The sequence below is a fragment of the Cherax quadricarinatus genome, chromosome 33 (genome assembly GCF_038502225.1).
Source record: "Cherax quadricarinatus isolate ZL_2023a chromosome 33, ASM3850222v1, whole genome shotgun sequence".
Classification (NCBI taxonomy): Eukaryota; Metazoa; Arthropoda; class Malacostraca; order Decapoda; family Parastacidae; genus Cherax; species Cherax quadricarinatus.
This window is the reverse complement of record NC_091324.1, coordinates 28,879,854-28,902,813: the sequence shown is the minus strand read 5'-3', so window position 1 is coordinate 28,902,813 and position 22,960 is coordinate 28,879,854. Positions and strand designations below refer to the sequence as shown.

At 40.4% G+C, this 22,960-nt stretch overlaps 1 protein-coding gene across 2 annotated transcripts in view; it reads right to left on the bottom strand.

Annotated features, from left to right (window-relative positions):
- Positions 1–22,960, bottom strand: part of Top1 (topoisomerase 1) — a 54,937-nt gene that overhangs the window by 15,471 nt on the left and 16,506 nt on the right. For both annotated transcript variants that reach the window (XM_053783862.2, XM_053783863.2), the window contains exons 5-8: positions 14,462–14,602; positions 4,230–4,360; positions 1,679–1,916; positions 459–815 (exon numbers count right to left, since the gene is read on the bottom strand). In XM_053783862.2, the coding sequence (XP_053639837.1) occupies positions 459–815; positions 1,679–1,916; positions 4,230–4,360; positions 14,462–14,602 (867 nt within the window). The remainder of the gene's footprint in view (positions 1–458; positions 816–1,678; positions 1,917–4,229; positions 4,361–14,461; positions 14,603–22,960) is intronic.

The window sequence follows — 22,960 nt, the reverse complement described above, 5'->3', positions numbered from 1 at the left end:
ATAGATAGAAACAAAGACAGACAGATAGAAACAGACATGTTTATGTGTAATAGTGAAAAATCGAGCCAAGGCAGGGCACGATCATCAAATGTCACTCCACTGCCATCAATGGAGTGACACTCATCTTGTACCGTGCTTCAAGGAGTTTCATATATACTCCAGCATTTCTAAAACATTGCTGGGACCTGGCGAAAAAGGCAAAAATTGATTTATAAATACATTTTTCTTATTTAAAAACCCGTAACAAAAAATCTGGGGTGGTTTTTTTGGGGGGCTGGAACGGATTAATGGCATTTCAGTTAATCTCAATGAGGAAAATTGATCTGATATACGAGCAAATTGAGTTACGAGCTTGGTCACGGAACAAATTAAACTCGTAAGTCAAGGTACCACTGCACTTGTATTTTGGCTGAAAACTTGCAAGAATATATAAATTGTGCATAATTATTATTACTAACTTCTTTCCATTTATGTCCAGATGGTGGTTTAGGTATCGCAGAATCTTTTGAACAGTTGATGATGACATCTTCTGGCATTGTGCGCTTCTTCAGCATGCCTTGTTTTGGATGCTCCCCACGACCTCGAAACAAGCCTGGAGGTTCTATCTTGAAGTTTCCAATCCGTTGTCTGTGACCGTCTATGTTGCACCATCCATATTCAACAATTAAAGCTTCATTCTTTTCTTTGAGGGCTTTCCTTTCTTCTTTAGTACGATTCTTTCTTTCTTCATTTTGTTGCACATAGAAAGCATGAATCCGCCGGAAATCACATTTCTTTAAGTCTGTGATAATTTCTTTCTCCTTTGGTGTCATAACCTACAATGAAAAAGGACAATATTTATAGCTCAGCATTGTTTCATAGTTCTATTATACTAATCAACTGGTATTATTCAATTAGTTTTATGCAGGTTATCGGCCTTACATGATTCTCAAAGGAACAGTGCAGAAGCACAAAAATGAACTGCAAAGAAATTTTTATAATTCATATATTTCTTAACTCAAGAATTAAAATAGAACAAACCAGTACTTATTGCATAAAAATTCAGTTATAATGTTTATTCAAAATAATGCCAGTTTACTTTTACTGAAATTTACATTTTCAAGTGTTACACTATTAACTGCTCAGTGTGAATGATCAACAAAACAACACTCCCAGCAATTATTCATTACTACTTAATTCTCGTAAAATATCTATACTACTATTTATGGAAATCTTTTTGAAGAAACATTGCCACACAGTGGCTTCATCAGTCCATCACTACAAGAGTGATGGACTGAACACATCGATTCCAGGCTGAGGGACTGATTACCTCAACTCCTCCTCTCCTTACACCTTTCTGCTTTGTATTGGACTGATGAAGCCACTGTGTGGCGAAACGTTTCTTCAATAAAAATTCCCATATACTGCACGAGTGTCTCAATCTTCAACTTGTCGGCTTTCAAAACCATTTATCACTACTATTTATGACCAATTTAATTAAAACATCCTATCTTCAAAATGGCAAACATTTTAAGCAATTACTATTAAAACTTATTAGTAGCAGTAGTCGTGATTATGTCAAGCTAATTATAAATTAAGAAAAATCATGCGTCATTTTCCTAAAGCAATGCAATCAATCATTAAAAAAATTAGATTAAACAGCAGTTACAGACTGTAAAACGAAAAATGAATACAACACCTTTCTCCAATCCCTCATGAAATTTGTATTAAAAACTTCTTTAGTTGTATACGCATGGTCTAACATTCGAGCATAAAACCCTGCCACCTCCTCAGTCTCTTCACTAAGCTCCATTGGTTCCCCATTATAATAAAACTTGACGTGGCTTGGCAATCGCACATATGCTTCTGCCATTAATGGCCCTTTGTGTTCCAAGAAAGTCCATTTAAGTCCATCGTCTCGTTTAGTCTCTTCCCACCTGAAATGTAGAAATAATTTCATCAGTTGCAGTATAACATTCAAAAGCAAATACACAATAATGAGAGGAAAGCTAATTATACAAGCACTCATAACTGCCATTCAGACATGTCTGAAATTGAGAGAAAGCACTTTATTTGACAAATGGAACTGCATCTAATAAATGCTGTAGCTCTATAATGACTACCAAAGTAGGCCAATTAGACTACCATGACCAGAGGTCTGATTATATAATTAACCCTTTCATTGTCTGTGAATGATGGTGAAAGTTTCTTTTTTTGGCCGCCCTGCCTCAGAAGACAGACTAACACTCTTCGCACTAATCTCGTTCATACCTCTCCTCCCTCTACAGATGTTCCTGGTGTCTACTCTATTTCTTGCTCCTCCTGTCCTCTTCAATACTTCGGAGAAACTGGTCGATCTCTTTCTGACAGACTTAGGGAGCACAAAAATAGTGTTAGGCTTGCCGACACTAACAATGCTCTTTTCTGTCACGTCAGAGATCATAGCCATCCTATTGACTGGTCTTCTGCTAAAACTGTCTTCCCTACTTCCAACTCGAACAGTCGCAGTCGAGTTGAATCCTCTCTAATACACAACTTTCCTTGTATGAACCTTAGCCCTGGCTTCGTCTCTGTAGATGCCTTCCTCTCCCACTACATTGTAAAATGCTCCAAACTTCAGAACACCCGTGACTTAACCTGACTTCTCATTTTTTCTTTTTCTTTTTCTTTTTCTTCTTCTCCCTCTTCCCCTTTCCTCTTTCCTTTTCTCCTCTGGGTTGTCTTTCTCTCCTCTGTCTCGTGTTTCTTTTCCTTCATTTATTTCACCACTTCCCCTTTCACGCACCTCTGTGTGCTTGCTCTCCCTCAGTGGGCACCTACCTCTCTTGCAGTGCTCCCCTTCCTTTGTATTTGACTGGCTCGTCCTCCTTATTTCCCACTTCTACCACTACCACTACTACTACTACAACCACTGATGAAATTAAGACACATGTGCGGCGTCTGGTTGTCTTTGTTGTGGACGTTTCGCCATCCAGTGGCTGGCTGGATGGCGAAACATCTACGATAGGGATGCCCGGGTGTTGCGCATGTGTCTTAATTTCATCTTGTTGGTATTATATACCATTCTTGTACTACTACTACCACCACCTCTTCCTGCCTATATATAGCCGTCCTGCCCCACTTCTGGTTAGTGTGACTTTGTCAATGGTCCAAGTCGGACCGAAACGTCGTCGCAAGCTTCACTCTTTTATGTGCGGGTTATTTGTGTATTGTTCTACCATATTGTATTAGTACTACTACTACTACAACTTGTTTAACTACTACTACTACTACTACCACTAGTATTGACCTCACTCGGAGCCTATATATACCCTCTGTGTCCATGTACTGTTTGTAACGGCTTGACAAAGCTCCTGGAGAGCGAAACATTGCCACAATAAAAATGTCACATTAGTTGCACTTATGTCCTTTTACTTTACACATTGTTGGTAATTCTACCAACATTATTACAAGCTACTGAAAGGGTTAAAAAATCACAAATATAGATACCCAAATACATCTTTGCTCCCAATGAAATAATGTATCTCAAGATATTGTAAATATTTAACACTTTTATAGGGCAGAAAGTGTACTTTCCATATTTACCATTGACCATAGACATTATCCATCTCTAATACAGCACATTCAATTGCATAGCATAAGCAATATGTGGGCTAACACCTGGTAGATGTAGAAAATGCATAATTACACCACAACATATTTGAGAGTGGATACTGATCTGATCCCGATTTATGAACAGAAATAATGCCATACGTTTTGTGTTATAAGGCTCATTTGATGCTGCAAATAACACTATCTCACTTAACACTCATCTCCTTACTTACGTCTTACCAAACACCAGCATGTGGAGTAAATGTCACATTACATTTTTATTATTATTCTTATTTTGGGAAAGTGGTAAATCCACAGAAGTCATACGGTGCATGAATAAAGGGAGGCAACTGGGTGGAAATAAAAAAAAAGGGGGAGGATAGGCTTAACTGTTTAGATCAAGAACACAGTGGCATCAAGGTATGGTGGAAGACAACAACTACCAAGGGAGGTTTTACTGTACTAAGGAGTGTACACAAGACTGACCTTACACCTCCATGATTAACCAAAATGTGGGGAAACAAAAAAAGACAAGCTTACAAGACTAAGTAAATATATTCTCAAAATACCATCCAGGAATGAAGCAGAAAGTGATACGAGAATGCCTAGTATGGTAAACAGAAAAATAGTTGTTCCCTACTAGGGGACACAATACAAACCATTTCCAAACTGGCTCATCTTCCTTCTTGCCCTTTTTGCTAGGCGATTCAGGTAGTGAATCTTGACTGCTGTTTAATTTAGCTCCCCTCGCTTTCTTTTCCTTTTTCTCTTTTTTAACCTTCTTTTTCTCCTGTGTAGAGAAAAAAACAAATTATTAAGAAGGAAAAGTTATGCAATTACGTCAGGTTAACTCTTTGAGTGACTGTCATTTGATCTATGTTATTGATACCAAGATCTCTCATGGAGATCTATGTTTTGAGCACAGTTCCCTCAGACATGCTGTGAGTGGTAAATTTTGGCCTGTACAAGAGAGAAGTGGGTCTGTGCAGTGAATGTGCAATGTTTAAAAAAATCCTGCCCCACACTGTGCATTATGGGAAATGCAAAACTCTGACCTTGATATGATTTTAGTTGGTTTCAGGACTGGAAGTAGCTTGAAATCAGGCTCAAAGAAGCAGAAATATTAGATTTTGGACAATTTTCCTGAGGATGGGGAAGGCCCCCTACACCCCTTGGTCTGTTTTATGGGTTCTCAATCGTCTGATTCAATTATTGGGATGACATAAACATAAGAAAGGTGGAACACTGCAACAGGCCTGTTGGCCCATACTAGGCAGGTCCTTAACAATCCTTCCCACTAACAAATTATTTGCCCAACCCAATTTACAATGCTACCCAAGAAATAAGTTTTGATGATTTTATTTACTCATTATGCAAGTTTCACTCAAATCCAACCCCTCTCACTCATGTATTTATCTAACCTAAATTTGAAACCACCCAATGTTTTAGCTTCAATAACCCTACTAGGCAGACTGTTCCACTCATCAACTACCCTAATTCCAAACCAATGCTTTCCTATAACCTGGCCAATCATTTCTGCTTACATTGTATTAGCTGAGAAATAGGGTAAATTTTCAATAATTTATGTGATTATGAATTCAAAATGTAAACCAAGTGTAATATAGAAGCCTGGGGACATGAATAATGAACAGAGGAAATGTTTTAGTGCCTGGAATGTCTACATTTATTTTGGATTATTTTTAAATTGGAATTGAAATGTGTAAAATTTGCCAAATTACCGACTTCTGTGTACTTTATACACTAGTTTTAACCCTTTCAGGGTCCGTCCCGTAGATCTACGGCTTTGCATTCAGTGTCTAAACCGTAGATCTACGTCATGAGCTCAGCTCACTCTGATAAACTGTGAGTGGTACACTTGGGCCTAGATATGAGAGAATACATCTATGTGGTATGTGTGCACCACATAAAACAAATCCTGCAGCACACTGTGTATAATGAGAGAAAAAAAAACTGAAACCAAGATTTTCGATTAAAACAGCAATTTTGCAGTGTTTTTTCGTATGTTTTTTATAGTTGTATTTGCAATTTCTTGGTCTCATTTGATAGAATGGAAGACATATTACAGAAATAGAGATGATTTTGATTGGTTTTAGCACTGGAAATGGCTTGAGACTGAGCTCAAAGTAGCAGAAATGTTAAATTTTTGTCGATGTTCAAGAGTAAACAAACGACCTCACACGTCTAATACACGCCAGCTGGTGGATCTAATACACATTCACAAATGTGGTGATGATATTTATACAATTATTACAATATTGCATAACAGTAAATCTTCTATTTTTTGGTGTGAATAAAAATTCATTATGTAAATAAAAAATAAAAATGGGATTTATTTGTAAAGCCTCAAAACGTAACTAATGAACCGAGGAAATGTTAGTTTAGTGCCAGGAATGCCTACATTGTTTATTCTGGATGCTATTTTGAAATTGGAATATTTTGAACTTTGTGTTAAACTGGCCAAATTACCAATTTCCGATCACTTTATTTTGTAGTTGAAACAGTTGACTTGGTGATTTCTTGTGCTCAATCGATAGAATAGAAGTAATACTAGTAAAATAGCTAAGAATTTGGTTGACTGGAATGATGTAATTGGCCTAAAATGGAAGTCAAAGTCGGCAAAATCGCCGATTCGTAAATATCGCTGACACATCAAAATTCGCGAGAGCATAATTTCGTCAGTTTTCCATCAATTTTCGTACTTTTTGTTTTATTACCTTCGCAAAAAGATTCTCTACCATTTCATAAGAAAAAATAACAAATTGTTTTTTGAAAATTCTTGGACACTGGGACACCACTTCAGATTTGGGCCTTGGACCCTGAAGGGGTTAAGTTGAATGGGTAGTTTCTTATGCTCATTCAAAAAAATCAAAAGGGAAACTAGTGAAATAACTAAGAATTTAATCAAATGCAGCAATGGAATTGGCTTAACTTAAAAATAAGACTCAAAGTGGGTAAAATCACTGATATGTAAATTACACCCAGACCTCTTCAACAAGTTTTCCATCAAATTTTGTAATTTTGGTATCATTACCTTCAGAAAAACATTCTCTACCATTTCATAACTTTTTTTTTTATATAAATGTCATCACTGAGGGCAATTTTAATTTTGGGGGTATGGATAGCAAAAGGGTTAAGCTGTACAATGTTGAGCCATATAAAGCAAAAAAAATGTTGAATTCATGTCCCCAGGCTTCTCTTATATTACAGTTGCCTTCCATTTTGAATTCCTCACACACACAAAAATTGAAGATTTGCCCTTTTTCTTGGATAAAATATAACCAGGAATGATGGGTTATGGTTTACAGCATCCCAACAGTTGAATCAGACTTGTCATACCCCCAATCTGCACATGGGTGGGACAGCTAATTTGTGATACCACACATGCATTGTGGAGTTCAAATGTAGGCAGACACCTAACTGACAACCTACAGCTGGCAGGCTCACATATATCTTTACTCCCTAAAGCAGACAGAGCCATTGTGCATTCTTCCAAGGGCTCCTTACCACTCTCAATCATACAGGCAGATAATCTAACAATACATACAATATAAACAAACTGGAAGATTCTACAGAGATTATTATCAAGCAATCATTTTATATAATGCAAAAGAATGTTGTACAACAAGATATATGTATATCATACTCATGCATCATAGTGAGTAGAGGGGACCAGAGTGGATCATTGGGGAATCAATTAATCATTATTCAGGTGGTCTACAAATTCTTCAGTGAGTTATATACCAAAGGGATTAAAAGTAATTAACAGGGAAGGATAACCTGGTACATGGAGGTCACATCTGCTAAGATCCAGAATTCTTAGGACATGAATATTCAATATACTATAGAAAGTGATAGTCAAATAGTAACACAGTCATGCAAACTGACACCAACACACGCACGCACGCACGCACACGCACACAATAAACCCTTTATAAAAACAGACCTTCATAAAGTGAATATTGACTAAAACAGACAAGCAATCAGGCCAGACAATGGGTCAATATATGCATTTAATGGAGTGTCTGATAAAATGCAGTGGATCATATCCACTGTACCACACAGATATCCAGTCTAGTCATACCATCAATAAAGTGGACCAAGTCTGCTTAACAAGTCTGTCTTGTCCAGGTTTCATCCAGGAACTGTTCATTTTCATAGTTCCTTTGCAAGAGGGGCAACTGGCCAAGCCCCCTCAATTTATTAGTGTCTTCATGCCCCCTCCTTCCTTCTCCATGTCTTGGAAGAAAACACCAATGTTTCTGATTCACAATTATACTGCAAGTTATTAAATGAAGCTCAACAGCTATTCATGCATTCAACATTCACTGGTGGAAGAGCCATGAGTGGCAGTGGTATGAGGTATTTGAAGTGACTGATGTCTTATGGTGAGTAAAACAATGCTTTAATAAATGTCTCTAAGTTTCATGTGTCCATTTAACTACTGCAAGTTTTTTTTTTTTTTTTTTTTAACAAGTTGGCTGTCTCCCATCGAGGCAGGGTGACCCAAAAAGAAACCTGTAACTGTTTTGCATGATGGTAGGATTGCTGGTTTCTTTTTCTGTCTCATAAACACGCTAGATAACAGGGATATCTTGCTACTCCTACTTACACTTTGGTCACACTTCACAGACACGCACATGCATATATATATACATACATCTAGGTTTTTCTCCTTTTTCTAAATAGCTCTTGTTCTTCTTTATTTCTTCTATTGTCCATGGGGAAGTGGAAAAGAATCTTTCCTCCGTAAGCCATGCGTGTCGTATGAGGCGACTAAAATGCCGGGAGCAATGGGCTAGTAACCCCTTCTCCTGTAGACATTTACTAAAAAAGAGAAGAAGAAAAACTTTATAAAACTGGGATGCTTGAATGTGCGTGGATGACAAGAAACAGATGATTGCTGATGTTATGAATGAAAAGAAGTTGGATGTCCTGGCCCTAAGCGAAACAAAGCTGAAGGGGGTAGGGGAGTTTCGGTAGGGGGAAATAAATGGGATTAAATCTGGAGTATCTGAGAGAGTTAGAGCAAAGGAAGGGGTAGCAGTAATATTGAAGGATCAGTTATGGAAGGAGAAAAGAGAATATGAATGTGTAAATTCAAGAATTATGTGGATTAAAGTAAAGGTTGGATGTGAAAAGTGGGTCATAATAAGCATGTATGCACCTGGAGAAGAGAGGAATGCAGAGGAGAGAGAGAGATTTTGGGACATGTTAAGTGAATGTATAGGAGCCTTTGAACCAAGTGAGAGAGTAATTGTGGTAGGGGACCTGAATGCTCAAATAGGAGAAACTTTTAGAGAGGGTGTGGTAGGCAAGCTTGGGGTGCCAGGTGTAAATGATAATGGGAGCCCTTTGATTGAACTTTGTATAGAAAGGGGTTTAGTTATAGGTAATACATATTTTAAGAAAAAGAGGATAAATAAGTATACAAGATATGATGTAGGGCGAAATGACAGTAGTTTGTTGGATTATGTATTGGTAGATAAAAGACTGTTGAGTAGACTTCAGGATATACATGTCTATAGAGGGGCCACAGATATATCAGATCACTTTCTAGTTGTAGCTACACTGAGAGTAGAAGGTAGATGGGATACAAGGAGAATAGAAGCATCAGGGAAGAGAGAGGTGAAGGTTCATAAACTAAAAGAGGAGGCAGTTAGGGTAAGATATAAACAGCTATTGGAGGATAGATAGGCTAATGAGAGCATAGGCAATGGGGTCGAAGAGGTATGGGGTAGGTTTAAAAATGTAGTGTTAGAGTGTTTAGCAGAAGTTTGTGGTTACAGGAAAGTAGGTGTGGGAGGGAAGAGGAGCGATTGGTGGAATGATGATGTAAAGAGAGCAGTAAGGGACAAAAAGTTAGCACATGAGAAGCTTTTACAAAGTAGAAGTGATGCAAGGAGGGAAGAGTACATGGAGAAAAAGAGAGAGGTTAAGAGAGTGGTGAAGCAATGTAAAAAGAGAGCAAATGAGAGAGTGGGTGAGATGTTATCAACAAATTTTGTTGAAAATAAGAAAAAGTTTTGGAGTGAGATTAACAAGTTAAGGAAGCCTAGAGAACAAATGGATTTGCCAGTTAAAAATAGGAGAGGAGAGTTATTAAATGGAGAGTTAGAGGTATTGGGAAGATGGAGGGAATATTTTGAGGAATTGTTAAATGTTGATGAAGATAAGGAAGCTGTGATTTCGTGTATAGGGCAAGGAGGAATAACATCTTGTAGGAGTGAGGAAGAGCCAGTTGTGAGTGTGGGGGAAGTTCGTGAGGCAGTAGGTAAAATGAAAGGGGGCAAGGCAGCCAGGATTGATGGGATAAAGATAGAAATGTTAAAAGCAGGTGGGGATATAGTTTTGGAGTGGTTGGTGCAATTATTTAATAAATGTATGGAAGAGGGTAAGGTACCTAGGGATTGGCAGAGAGCATGCACAGTTCCTTTGTATAAAGGCAAAGGGGACAAAAGAGAGTGCAAAAATTATAGGGGGATAAGTCTGTTGAGTTATAGGTAGTAGGTTGGTAGACAGCAACCGCCCAGGGAGGTACTACTGTCCTGCCAAGTGAGTGTAAAACAGAAGCCTGTAATTGTTTTACATGATGGTAGGATTGCTGGTGTCCATTTATCTGTCTCATAAACATGCAAGATTTCAGGTATGTCTGCTACTTCTACTTACACTTAGGTCACACTACACATACATGTACAAGCATATATATACACACCCCTCTGGGTTTTCTAATATTTTCTTACTAGTTCTTGTTCTTGTTGTTTATTTTCTCTTACCTCCATGGGGAAGTAGAACAGAATTCTTCCTCCGTAAGCCATGCGTTTGTAGGAGGCAACTAAAATGCCAGGAGCAAGGGGCTAGTAACCTCTTCTCCTGTATATATTACTAAATGTAAAAGGAGAAACTTTCGTTTTTCTTTTTGGGCCACCCTGCCTCGGTGGGATACGGCCGGTTTGTTGAAAGAAAGAAGTCTGTTGAGTATACCTGGTAAAGTGTATGGTAGAGTTATTATTGAAAGAATTAAGAGTAAGACGGAGAATAGGATAGCAGATGAACAAGGAGGCTTTAGGAAAGGTAGGGGGTGTGTGGACCAGGTGTTTACAGTGAAACATATAAGTGAACAGTATTTAGATAAGGCTAAAAAGGTCTTTGTGGCATTTATGGATTTGGAAAAGGCATATGACAAGGTGGATAGGGGGGCAATGTGGCATATGTTGCAGGTGTACGGTGTAGGAGGTAGGTTACTGAAAGCAGTGAAGAGTTTTTACGAGGGTAGTGAGGCTCAAGTTAGAGTATGTAGGAAAGAGGGAAATTATTTCCCAGTAAAAGTAGGCCTTAGACAAGGATGTGTGATGTCACCGTGGTTGTTTAATATATTTATAGATGGGGTTGTAAGAGAAGTAAATGCGAGGGTCTTGACAAGAGGCGTGGAGTTAAAAGATAAAGAATCACACATAAAGTGGGAGTTGTCACAGTTGCTCTTTGCTGATGACACTGTGCTCTTGGGAGATTCTGAAGAGAAGTTGCATCTTGGGAGATTCTGAAGAGAAGTTGCAGAGATTGGTGGATGAATTTGGTAGGGTGTGCAAAAGAAGAAAATTAAAAGTGAATACAGGAAAGAGTAAGCTTATGAGGATAACAAAAAGATTAGGTGATGAAAGATTGGATATCAGATTGGAGGGAGAGAGTATGGAGGAGGTGAATGTATTCAGATATTTGGGAGTGGACGTGTCAGCGGATGGGTCTATGAAAGATGAGGTGAATCATAGAATTGATGAGGGGAAAAGGGTGAGTGGTGCACTTAGGAGTCTCTGGAGACAAAGAACTTTGTCCTTGGAGGCAAAGAGGGGAATGTATGATAGTATAGTTTTACCAACGCTCTTATATGGGTGTGAAGCATGGGTGATGAATGTTGCAATGTGTGGTGTGAATATAATGCAGAGAATTCGTAGTTTGGAAGTTCGGAGGAGGTGCGGGATTACCAAAACTGTTGTCCAGAGGGCTGAGGAAGGGTTGTTGAGGTGGTTCGGACATGTAGAGAGAATGGAGCGAAACAGTGTGACTTCAAGAGTGTATCAGTCTGTAGTGGAAGGAAGGTGGGGTAGGGGTCGGTCTAGGAAAGGTTGAAGGGAGGGGGTAAAGGAGGTTTTGTGTGCGAGGGGCTTGGACTTCCAGCAGGCATGTGTGAGCGTGTTTGATAGGAGTGAATGGAGACAAATGGTTTTTAATACTTGACGTGCTGTTGGAGTGTGAGCAAAGTAACATTTATGAATGGGTTCAGGGAAACCGGCAGGCTGGACTTGAGTCCTGGAGATGGGAAGTACAGTGCCTGCACTCTGAAGGAGGGGTGTTAATGTTGCAGTTTAAAAACTGTAGTGTAAAGCACCCTTCTGGCAAGACAGTGATGGAGTGAATGATGGTGAAAGTTTTTCTTTTTCGGGCCACCCTGCCTTGGTGGGAATCGGCCAGTGTGATAAAAAAAAAAAAAAAAAAAAAAAATTACACATCTTAAGCAAACTTAAAAGGCAGGAGAATAGTACTAAATATTGTGCGCACATTCCTCATGCAGATACCTAGACGACATAACAATAGCAACAAAATAAATTCAAACAAAGATACATGTTGTCAGAGATAGAGAGCTAGACAGACAAAAAGAGGAGAGAGGGAGGGAAGGAGGGGGAGGGGGAGGTGGGTGAGTCTTGTATATTGAACATTTTCTTTAAGTGCACATAAGAATGCTCTCCATCACACTAAACTGAACTATCATCTGAGGTACTCCTGTAATAAAATTCTTAGTGCAGTAAAAATGAATGCTGACATGTGTATCACTTATTGAACAATGAATTGCCAAGAAGTACAGCAAGAGCACAACATCTACAATTATGTGCAACTGATAAATCACTGGAGCACTCTATACAGCACATAGTTGTGTTTAAGGCACTGGACTGATGGACCTTCTTTGGTATTAGACTCAATACACTGTTCATTGCTGGTTTCAGGCACACTAGTTACTGCTTCATGTCAAATGACACTTCAAAAAATCCTAAGTCCTGAAGACTTCCTTAGAATTTCTTCTTTGCATGGGCTGGGGATTCAGTTGCCTTTGCTGGTTTACAAACTTTTACTTCACCATATATAAAGCCTGAAATGATCTCCAGTCATTCAGCTGATAATCAGGTGATCATGTATTATTTTCATATGTAACTAGCAAACAGTAACTTCTGTTGCTTCACTTTCTCAACCAGAATTTGTACTGCTTAGATATACAATTTTTGTCATCCTCGTGTTAAAACTAAACTGATTTAAGACATGAGCTTTCTGAAATTTTTTGTCAAGCTTACCTCTTTGATGATAAGCAAATACAAGAAATACTGCCAGAACAAAAGTAGAAGTCTTCAAGAGGAAACTAGGTAAGTTCTAGCAGATGCCTGATCAGCAAGTGTTTATAGGCTGTGGGGACCTGCAGGCCAGCAGCACCAATAGCTTAGGTATCAGTCGGTCACCAGGGAAGCCTGACCTCAAGCTGGGCTGCAAGAGTAGAAAAACTCTCGACACCAGTCACAGGTATGACAGTGATCACGAAATGTAAGATTTCTCTTGTTGCAATTACGATATTTTGGCACAATTATACCACGTGGGAGAGAAAAATATCATCTCAATTACTGTGCAGCAATGAATTACTAAAATTACACAACACAGCATGAATTGTCAACTATATTTCATGGCCCAAATTTGGAAACGATTTTAGACGAAATTAGGAAGCGGGGGTGGCGGAAGGTGAAGGGCAAAGAATGGTAGTGTAAAAGGAAGTGATGTAGAATGAATACTGTAAGGAAAGTGATGTGTTGTTGTAGAAGTATAGTATTATAGGGAAGATTGTAAAGTTGTAGTTGGGGAGTGGAGGGTTGTAATGGAGGTGAGGAAGGTTGTAGTGGAGGGAAATGTTGTAGTGGAGGAGGGAAAGGCTGTGGTGGTGGTGGAGGAGGGGAAGGCTGTGGTGGTGATGGAGGAGGGGAAGGCTGTGGTGGTGGTGGAGGAGGGGAAGGCTGTGGTGGTGGTGGAGGAGGGGAAGGCTGTGGTGGTGGTGGAGGAGGGGAAGGCTGTGGTGGTGGTGGAGGAGGGGAAGGCTGTGGTGGTGGTGGAGGAGGGGAAGGCTGTGGTGGAGGAGGGGAAGCCTGTGGTGGAGGAGGGGAAGGTTGTAGAGGAGGAGAGTTGCTATTACAAGAGTTGTAATAGAAAGGAGGACTGTAACAGAGGAAGGGTTGTAACAGAGGGGAAGGGTTGTAGGGGAAATGGGGGGGTTGTAGGGGAAGTCAGGGTTATAGGGGAAGTGGGGGGTTGTGGGGGAAGTGGGGGGGGGGTTGTAGGGGAAGTGGGGGGGTTGTAGGGGAAGTGGGGGGGGTTGTAGGGGAAGTGAGGGGGGTTGTAGGGGAAGTGAGGGGGGTTGTAGGGGAAGTGAGGGGGTTTGTAGGGGAAGTGAGGGGGGGTTGTAGGGGAAGTGAGGGGGGGTTGTAGGGGAAGTGAGGGGGGGTTGTAGGGGAAGTGAGGGGGGGTTGTAGGGGAAGTGAGGGGGGGGTTGTAGGGGAAGTGAGGGGGGGTTGTAGGGGAAGTGAGGGGGGTTGTAGGGGAAGTGGGGGTCATAGGGGAAGTGGGGGGTTGTAATAAAGAGTAGGGGATTAGACAAGAGTATACAGATTATATAAACCACATCCCTATATGCATATCAAATTTCATTCAAATTCACCCACCAGCTTGCTCATCATGTATTGTGATATGAGCATGCCATACAGTTGAAAAGAATACGGTACCTTGCATTAATGAGGCATGGACAATGCTAATAAAAATGCACAAAAATGTTTACAATAATCCTTACTGGTTTAAAGTCATCTTCATCATCCTCCTCTTTTACTTTTTTCCTCTTTTTCTCTTTAGGCTCTGTTTTTACTTTCTTCCGGATGGCCAATGGCTTTTCGTCATCATCCTCCTCCTCATCTTTTATACGTTTCCGGTGAGACTGAAAAAAGGGGAGAATCACAATTAGTTAAATTCTTGTTAACCCATTTAAAGAAACTTCATTTTCAATCATAATTAAGCTATCTGTTTTTATTTACTTTCTCGAGAACTGTCCTCATTTCACATCACATCCATTACATAATTATTCTTGAAATATAAATGATTGAGCTAATTTTAACAAAGTCTTCCATAATTCTTAATGTTTTATATATTCAAGTCACAGATTACTTAATATCACCACCCTCACGCCTCACCCTTACGTGTAGACAGCCTGCACTGTCTGCACAGACAGCCCATGCTGTCTGCCAGTTTAGTTCATATTTTGTTTACCTGGAGTTTACCTGGAGAGTGTTCCGGGGGTCAACGCCCCCGGTCTGTGACCAGGCACTAGGTGCTGCCCTCTGCAGCCAGGCCTCTCGGTGGGCACGCCAGCCTACCTGCCCTTGCCTCTGCCTCACTCACACAGCGGCCTAGCAGGAAGACACAAGGCCTACTAGCTCTCTCTTGTGGCCATGGCCCTCCCGGGCCATGGGTACAACACACAAGCCGGTGTACCCACCACAACTTCAATAAAGTAAGAAGCCTCCGAAGAAGACTTATCATTAACCACCCGCTTTCAGCTCTACCAAACAAACCCGTTATAAATGGTGGGAAGCGGTGATCGCAGCAGTTGCTTGCCTGGAGAGAGGAAGGAAGGAATGAAGTCATCTTCACTTCATCACTCCATGCAAGACGCATCCGTCTCTCAGCGAGTTATCCTGATGTCGTGTCTGCACGTTTCAGCATCCAGACACAGGTACAAGCAGGATCTAGCTGAAATTTGCCGAATTCCTTCGAGAATTGTAAGTGGCGTCCCAGCGACCCCACGCTACAGCGTCCCACGCTGTTTCTCAAGTCATGTGTTCAGCGTCACTTGTATGTTGCTGTTGTTGTTCAGCTCAGCACAGCTGTTTCAGCAAGCCAGAGGTGAGTTTTGTGGTGATTTCTGCGTCCTGTGTTTGTGGGTGGGAGAGGAGGAAGTGGCCGTTCCTCACCTTGCCCATGCTCGCCCTACCCACGCTCCTCGCCACCACACTACCATACACTCACCACTACCCACTCCCTCTGCTGTGTTTTCTGCTGTTTTTCGTGTGAATTTATCGCCAATGCTGTGTATCCGAGTGCCAGAGGTCACTCGATGCCATGTGGATCAGCATGCCATGTAGATCACGACACCACGTGGATCACGACGCCACGTAGGTGTGGGCGATGTCATGTGGACCTACGAGCCACGTGAGTTACCAAGCCAGATGTCCCAGGCCACATGCTGTGGTCTGCTGCCCGCATCACATTGATGTCACCCACGATGCTGCCTGACTTCATGACGTCACGATGTCTGCCTGACGTCACCTTGAGATGTCTGCTGATGTCACAGTGCTGCTGACGTCACCTCGCAACATCACATGATGTCACATCGAGTGTTTCTAGTAATTATTTCAGTATTGTCGAGAAGATATATGTCGTGTGTTAATTAATTCCTCTCAGTCAGTGTTCTCACATGTTAGTGTACCGCATGTACCGCGGGTGTGTAAAGTTTCCATGTGTCCAGTGAGGTCTGAGCCAGACCTGAGTAGCACCACTGTGCTAAGTCACCCAATGTGACCAGTGCGTTTGGCAGTTGTTATCAGTCAGCTCTGAGTGTATGAGCCCCCTTTGTACAGAATGCTCTTATGCTCGTCGCTCGTGATGTTCTGCAGAATCGTACCTGCTACGATTCCCATTGAGATTTGTTTCACTTCACCTCCAGACCTTCAGAGTGCAGTTATATGTAGAGAAACAAGTCTGGGGACACTTAGACTAACCTCTGCTATAACTCCAACTGCCGAGAGAATGACACTTGTCAAGCCGCAGTTAGCCCTGTCGGCAGGCGCTGTGTCAGCCTCGTATCAAAAGCTTCAGTGAGCAGCCTGCACAAAGATGATGTCACTTTGACTACTAGCTCGCTCACTGCAGTCTGGTGTATGATGTTACGACTCCCAGATGTTTCGCCCAGTAGTCTCTGCCACGACTTGCTCCACAACTTGCTCCACGCTCGCCGGCAGTGACAGCCCAGCGACAGTACTAGTCGAGAAGTGTCCTCCCGAGTCGCTTGCCAGAAGTCCTGCCCAGTTGCCGAGTTTTGTCGACGCCTCACTCGAGGGCGCCAGCATATCGTGCCCCAGGTTGAGTGAAAACCTGCAGTGACTCCTACGATGACTGCTTCACCGTTCTAGAGGAGACCGTACCCCGTTACGTCACAGCTCAGCCGCAGCGATGTCTCCTTTGTTGCAGTATCTGTCCAGACACAGGAAGGCGTGCAGTGATGCCCTTCAACGCTCACTGCCTATGACCACGATGTTTAGCACACCCCACGTTTTTTTCTTCCCTCCCTGTAGGAAGTTTTTTTTTCCATGTCCATATGTATATATATGTTTTTTATTTTGTGTTCTGTGCCCTGTGCCTACGAGAGAGAGACCGAGTTTTTTTTTTTTTACCACCAGTATTGTCGTGTCAGGACGACGCGCGGTAGGTGGCCGAGCGTATGTAGACAGCCTGTACTGTCTGCACAGACAGCCCATGCTGTCTGCCAGCTTAGTTCATATTTCGCGGCACTAGGTGCTGCCCTCTGCAGCCAGGCCTCTCGGTGGGCACGCCAGCCTGCTTGCCCTTGCCTCACTCTCACTCTGGCCGCTCACATCACTCAGTCAAGAACTGTCCACTCCTCTCTCCCTCGTGGGCATGGCCCTCCCGGGCCATGGGCACAACACACAAGCCTGTGTACCCACCACGACTTAACAATAAAGTAAGAAGCCTCCGAAGACATATCATTTACTCCCCGCTACCAGAACACCAAACAATCTCATTAAACATACGTGATGCATGTGAACTCGCACTATACAACCACAAACATGAATTTATATCACTGAGGAAACCAAAAATGAGTTCCTGTAGACCACTTGTTAAAATCATATATTGCCCCTTTTTCAAAATTTGCAATTTCAAAAATGTGAAACTATCTTTTCTGGATAAAAGATCAATGTCCCTGGGTTTATCTGGAGAGAGTTCCGGGGGTCAACGCCCCCGCAGCCCAGTCTGTGACCAGGCCTCCTTAGGTCAGTGTCCCAGGATGCGACCCACACCAGTCGACTAACACCCAGGTACCCATTTTACTGATGGGGAACATAGACAACAGGTGGAAAGAAACACGTCCAATGTTTCTACTCTGGCTGGGAATCGAACCCAGGCCCTCACCGTGTGAAGCGAGAGCGTTAACCACCAGGCCACCAGAGCCATTTCACACAACACTAATTGTTTAAGACCTCATTTAAATATTAAAACACTTCTATAATAACAGTTTAAGCTATATAAAAACTTTATACTATATGCTAGAACATTCTAAGTTCTTCACATTCACATTTTGTTAAAATTATGGACTTTCATTTTTCTGAACTGGTTGAATTTAAAATAGCAATTCTAATTCCAACACGGTGGTACCTTGACTTATGAGTTTAATTCGTTCCATGACTGAGCTCGTAACTCAATTTGCTCGTACGTATATCAAATCAATTTTCCTCATTGAAATTAAATGAAATGCAATTAATCTGTTCCAGCCCCCCAAAAAACCACCCCATTTTTTTGTTATGGGTTTTTAAATAAGAAAAATGTATTTATAAACAAGAAATATTGTATACTCCACCCACCATTATCACTACTCCACCCACCATTATCACTACTCCACCCACCATTATCACTACTCCACCCACCATTATCACTACTCCACCCACCACCATTACTACTCCACCCACCACCATCAGTACTCTACTCACCACCATCACTACTCCATCCACCACCATCACTACTCCACCCACAACCATTAGTACCCCACCTACCACTATCAGTACTCCACCCACCTTAATGTTTCTGGAAAAACTGAGTGTTGAAATGGAGGTTACCTCTTCCCTGGATTTACACTAGAACCAAACAAGGGACAAGGTGCCTCACTACAATCTGGGATTAGTGTGGGAGTATTATCCTTCAAGTTATGTCTTGGAAGAGCATGTGGGATGAGACAAAGTACCTGACATTCCTCTGGGTACAGAGATGGATTTGACTTCAGATACGCTGCCAACTAGTGGCGGCGTATCTGAAGCTCGCTTGTAACTTGTATTTTGGCAGCTCAATGCAAAAAATCAACCAAGGGACAGCTCGTAACTCGGTAAACTTGAAAGTCAAGGTACCACTGTATAGAAACAAAAAAAATTCATCTGCAAGATTTGAACTTCAAAATGCACTCACTTTTGAATTCCATGCATATACAATGTAATTTAATATGTTTATCATGCAATTTAAACTACAGTATAAATCAAGTTCAAAACTATTAACCCAATTACTGTCTTATGTAGATCTCTTGTCAGCGCCAGCATCACTCTCATAGATCTATATTTTAAACAAGTATGCTGTGCGGCATAAATTTTGGCCTGGACATAAGGGGGAATGGGTCTGTGTGGAATGCGTGTAAAACAAACAAACAAACAAAAAAAAATCCTGCCCCACATGGTATACGAGATAAGGAAACCACTGACCACATTATTATTTTATTTATTTTTTATTTTTTTTTTTTATTATCACACTGGCCGATTCCCACCAAGGCAGGGTGGCCCGAAAAAGAAAAAACTTTCACCATCATTCACTCCATCACTGTCTTGCCAGAAGGGTGCTTTACACTACAGTTTTTAAACTGCAACATTTACACCCCTCCTTCAGAGTGCAGGAGGGGTGTAAATGACCACATATTTAGTTTAAAGTAGTGAGATTTTTTCTGGGACAGTTTTTATTGGATGTTTCTTGGTGTCCATTGATAGAATGGAATACATACTAGTGAAATGATTTTAGTTGACTTCAGAACCAGTAGCAGCTTGAAATATGGCTTAAAGTAAAAGAAATACTCTATTTTTGATGTCCCTAAGGAATGATAAGGCCTCCCCCATGCCTTCTCTGGTCTGTTTTTTGGGTTTTTACAAGGTCTGCTGTAATTATTGGGATGCCTTAAACAATTACCAATCATTTTGGGCTAAAGCTTATATTTTTTGTGATGACGAATTAAAATGGAGGGCAAGTGTAATATGGGAGAAGCCTGGGGACATGATTAGTGAAGAGGATAGATTTTTTTGGTGTTTGGAATATACACAGTGTTTATTTTGAACCATTTTAATATTGGAATTTGTTTAATTTTGTGTAAAATTGGACAAATTACCAACTTCTGTGCACTTTATACAGAGTAGTTCTGATAGATGAATGGGCAGTTTCTTGTGCTCAATCTCTAGAATTGAAGACATACTAGCAAAATAGCTAGGAATTTGATCAAATTGAGTAATGGAATTGGCTTAAAATAATACTCAAAGGGGTGCAATTACAGATGCCTAAATTGTGCCCAGACCTCCAACTTTGTGCCTGTGTAATTCCTAAGTTCTTCATTAAGTTTAGTATTTTTAAGCATCAGAAAAAATTTTCTACAGCTTCCAAAGAATTTTTTTTTTTTTGAAATTGCAACACTGTCAGCTGTTTTAATTTTGGGGCCACAACAGTGAAAGGTTTAAAAGTATTTACTTGAGCAAATTTGAATTTAATTCAGTCTATCAGAAAAATATTGTGTAAGAAAACATAACAATTTTTACATAAATCAATTTGTAAACATAGCATTTTGCACTGCACTGGAACAAACTCTACAATACAGCCAGAACAAAAAGAAATACTAACTGTTCTATTCCATGCCATGCAAAAATGGGCAAGTCCCAAAGTGGTAAAATTTCTTTACTAGGAATAACTTAGGAAATAAATACTTTATAAAATAAGTACAACTACAAAACCCAACCACTGAACACAATTATAAAGAGCTCCTTAATTTTTTGCTTTTAAATAAGAATAATAATAATAATACCACCACCACCACCCTGCCTTGGTGGGAGATGGCCAGTGTGTAAAAAAAAAATAAAAACTCATTCCACAAGATACATGGATTTTACAATTACCCGCCCCCCCCAACAAAAACAATAGTGGCTCAAAGAAAATGCATTCACCATCATTTGTTCTCTAGCAGTACTGCCAAAAGTACATAGACAATCATAATTCCAATGACCCTTATATAAACTATCATTTGATGATGGTAGATGGTATAATGAGACCAATAACATGGATTGGTGCCTACAATTTAGGACATCATTAATGTATACATGTCAGTCCTGGACCTTAGTCACTAAAAATGAAAGAGAATTATAAAGCACAGTATACACTGTGGAGAATGCAAGTCACAGGTGATGGTCAAATGAAAGCATAAAGTCATCTAATTGCAATAACATGTAATGGTAATATCACACATGCTGGAGTAGTAACATAGTAGTTACCAGCCCTCTGCTCTAAGGTGCTGACAGCAGGAATTAAGGATGCTTTTATATGCCACTGTCAAGAAAATTAAATTCTTGATTTTATCTGGAGAAGTGGCCAACAATACTGTTGGCAAAGCTGCCAATCCCACATCTTCTCTCAGACTTCATCGGGATGAGACACCCAGTAGTGAAGCAGTGAGTATACACTATACCATGTAGGGGATACAACAAAACCTCCACAGAAACTGGGAAAAATCTTTCCACATGTGTTTAAGACCACAAATATGCTGATAACTGAGAAAACACCAGCAATGTGTTAAACATAGGTCTAAAGTGGGACACCTCTTGCAATGGAACAACATAGAAATGATCTACAAACAATCCGAAAGGGACAGAAACCATTATACAGATGCATTCTTTACTTGATGCTTCCAACAATACAGAACACAGGGCTGGCAGCTACTCTCCACAACTCTAGCACACAATTCTGCTACATACTTCTACTCAGCTATCACGTGAAATGGCTATTAGATGTCCTCACCCCTTCACCTGATATCACCTATAACTTGCATTCTCCACAATATATAATGCACTTTCTCTTTCCAGCCTATCATTTGGAATGATTAACCCTTTGACGGTTTCGGCCGTACTAGTACGGCTTACGACCCAGGGTTTTTGACGTACTAGTACGCCTAAATTCTAGCGCCCTCAAATCTAGTGGGAGAAAGCTGGCAGGCCTACATATGAAAGAATGGGTCTATGTGGTCAGTGTGCACAGTATAAAAAAAATCCTGCAGCACACAGTGCATAATGAGAAAAAAAAACTTTGACCGTTTTTTTGGAATAAAACAGTGACTTTGCACTGTATTTTCGTTTGGTATTTATTGTTGTATTCTAGTTTTCTTGGTCTCATTTTATAGAATGGAAGACATATTACAGAAATTGAGATGATTTTGACTGGTTTTACAATGAAAAGTACCTTGAAATTGAGCTCAAAGTAGCAGAAATGTTCGATTTTTACCAAAGTTCAAAAGTAAACAAATCATGCCAAGCGTCCAATACACGTCAACTGGTGAGTCTAATATTCTTTTGCATGTGTGCCAATATTATTTATACCATTTTTTACACTAATGCAATAGTCTGCATAACAGTAAATCTTCTATTTTTTGTGAGAATAAAAATTCAAAGTGGAAAGAAAAAGAATGTAAGAGGGGCCTTGAGACATGACTAATGAACAAAGGAAATGTCATTTTAGTGCCAGGAATGTCTTTCTTGTTTATTCTGGACCCTATTCGGAAATTGGCATCTTTTGAAATTTGTGTGAAATTGGCAAAATTGCTAAATTCTGACCACTGTACTGGATAGTTGAAATTGGTAAATGGATGGTTTCTTGCACTCATTCGATAGAAAAACTGGAGTTCTAGCGAAATATTCATGTTTTTTGTCGACTAGTGCAGTGGAATTAGCCGAAAATGGGGCTCAAAGTGGGCAAAATCGCCGATGCATAAACATCGCCGAGACCGCTAACTTCGCGAGAGCATAATTCCGTAAGTTTTCCATCAAATTTCATAATTTTGGTGTCATTATGATCAGGAAAAGATTCTCTATCTTTTCATAAGAATTTTTTTTTTTTTTTAAATTTGGCCGACCCTGAGAACAAGTCTCGGAGAGGGCCTGCCGACCCTCAAAGGGTTAAGGTCCCAAGATTGGAGTATATCTATTAAAAGACATCCATAAATATATTCAGTAAGTTGAAATATGTTTCAACTTACCATGGTAACAAAGCTTTGCAAAGCAATTTTCTAGAAGGTAAGTACAGTAATCCTCAATAATAAACTGAAACAGGACTTTTAAAATTAAGAGTGCAATGGTGAACTAATTATGACAACATAATGCAGGCCTAAAAAAACTAAAATTACACAAACAATAAATAAAAGTTGTTGACACTTCCACAGCCA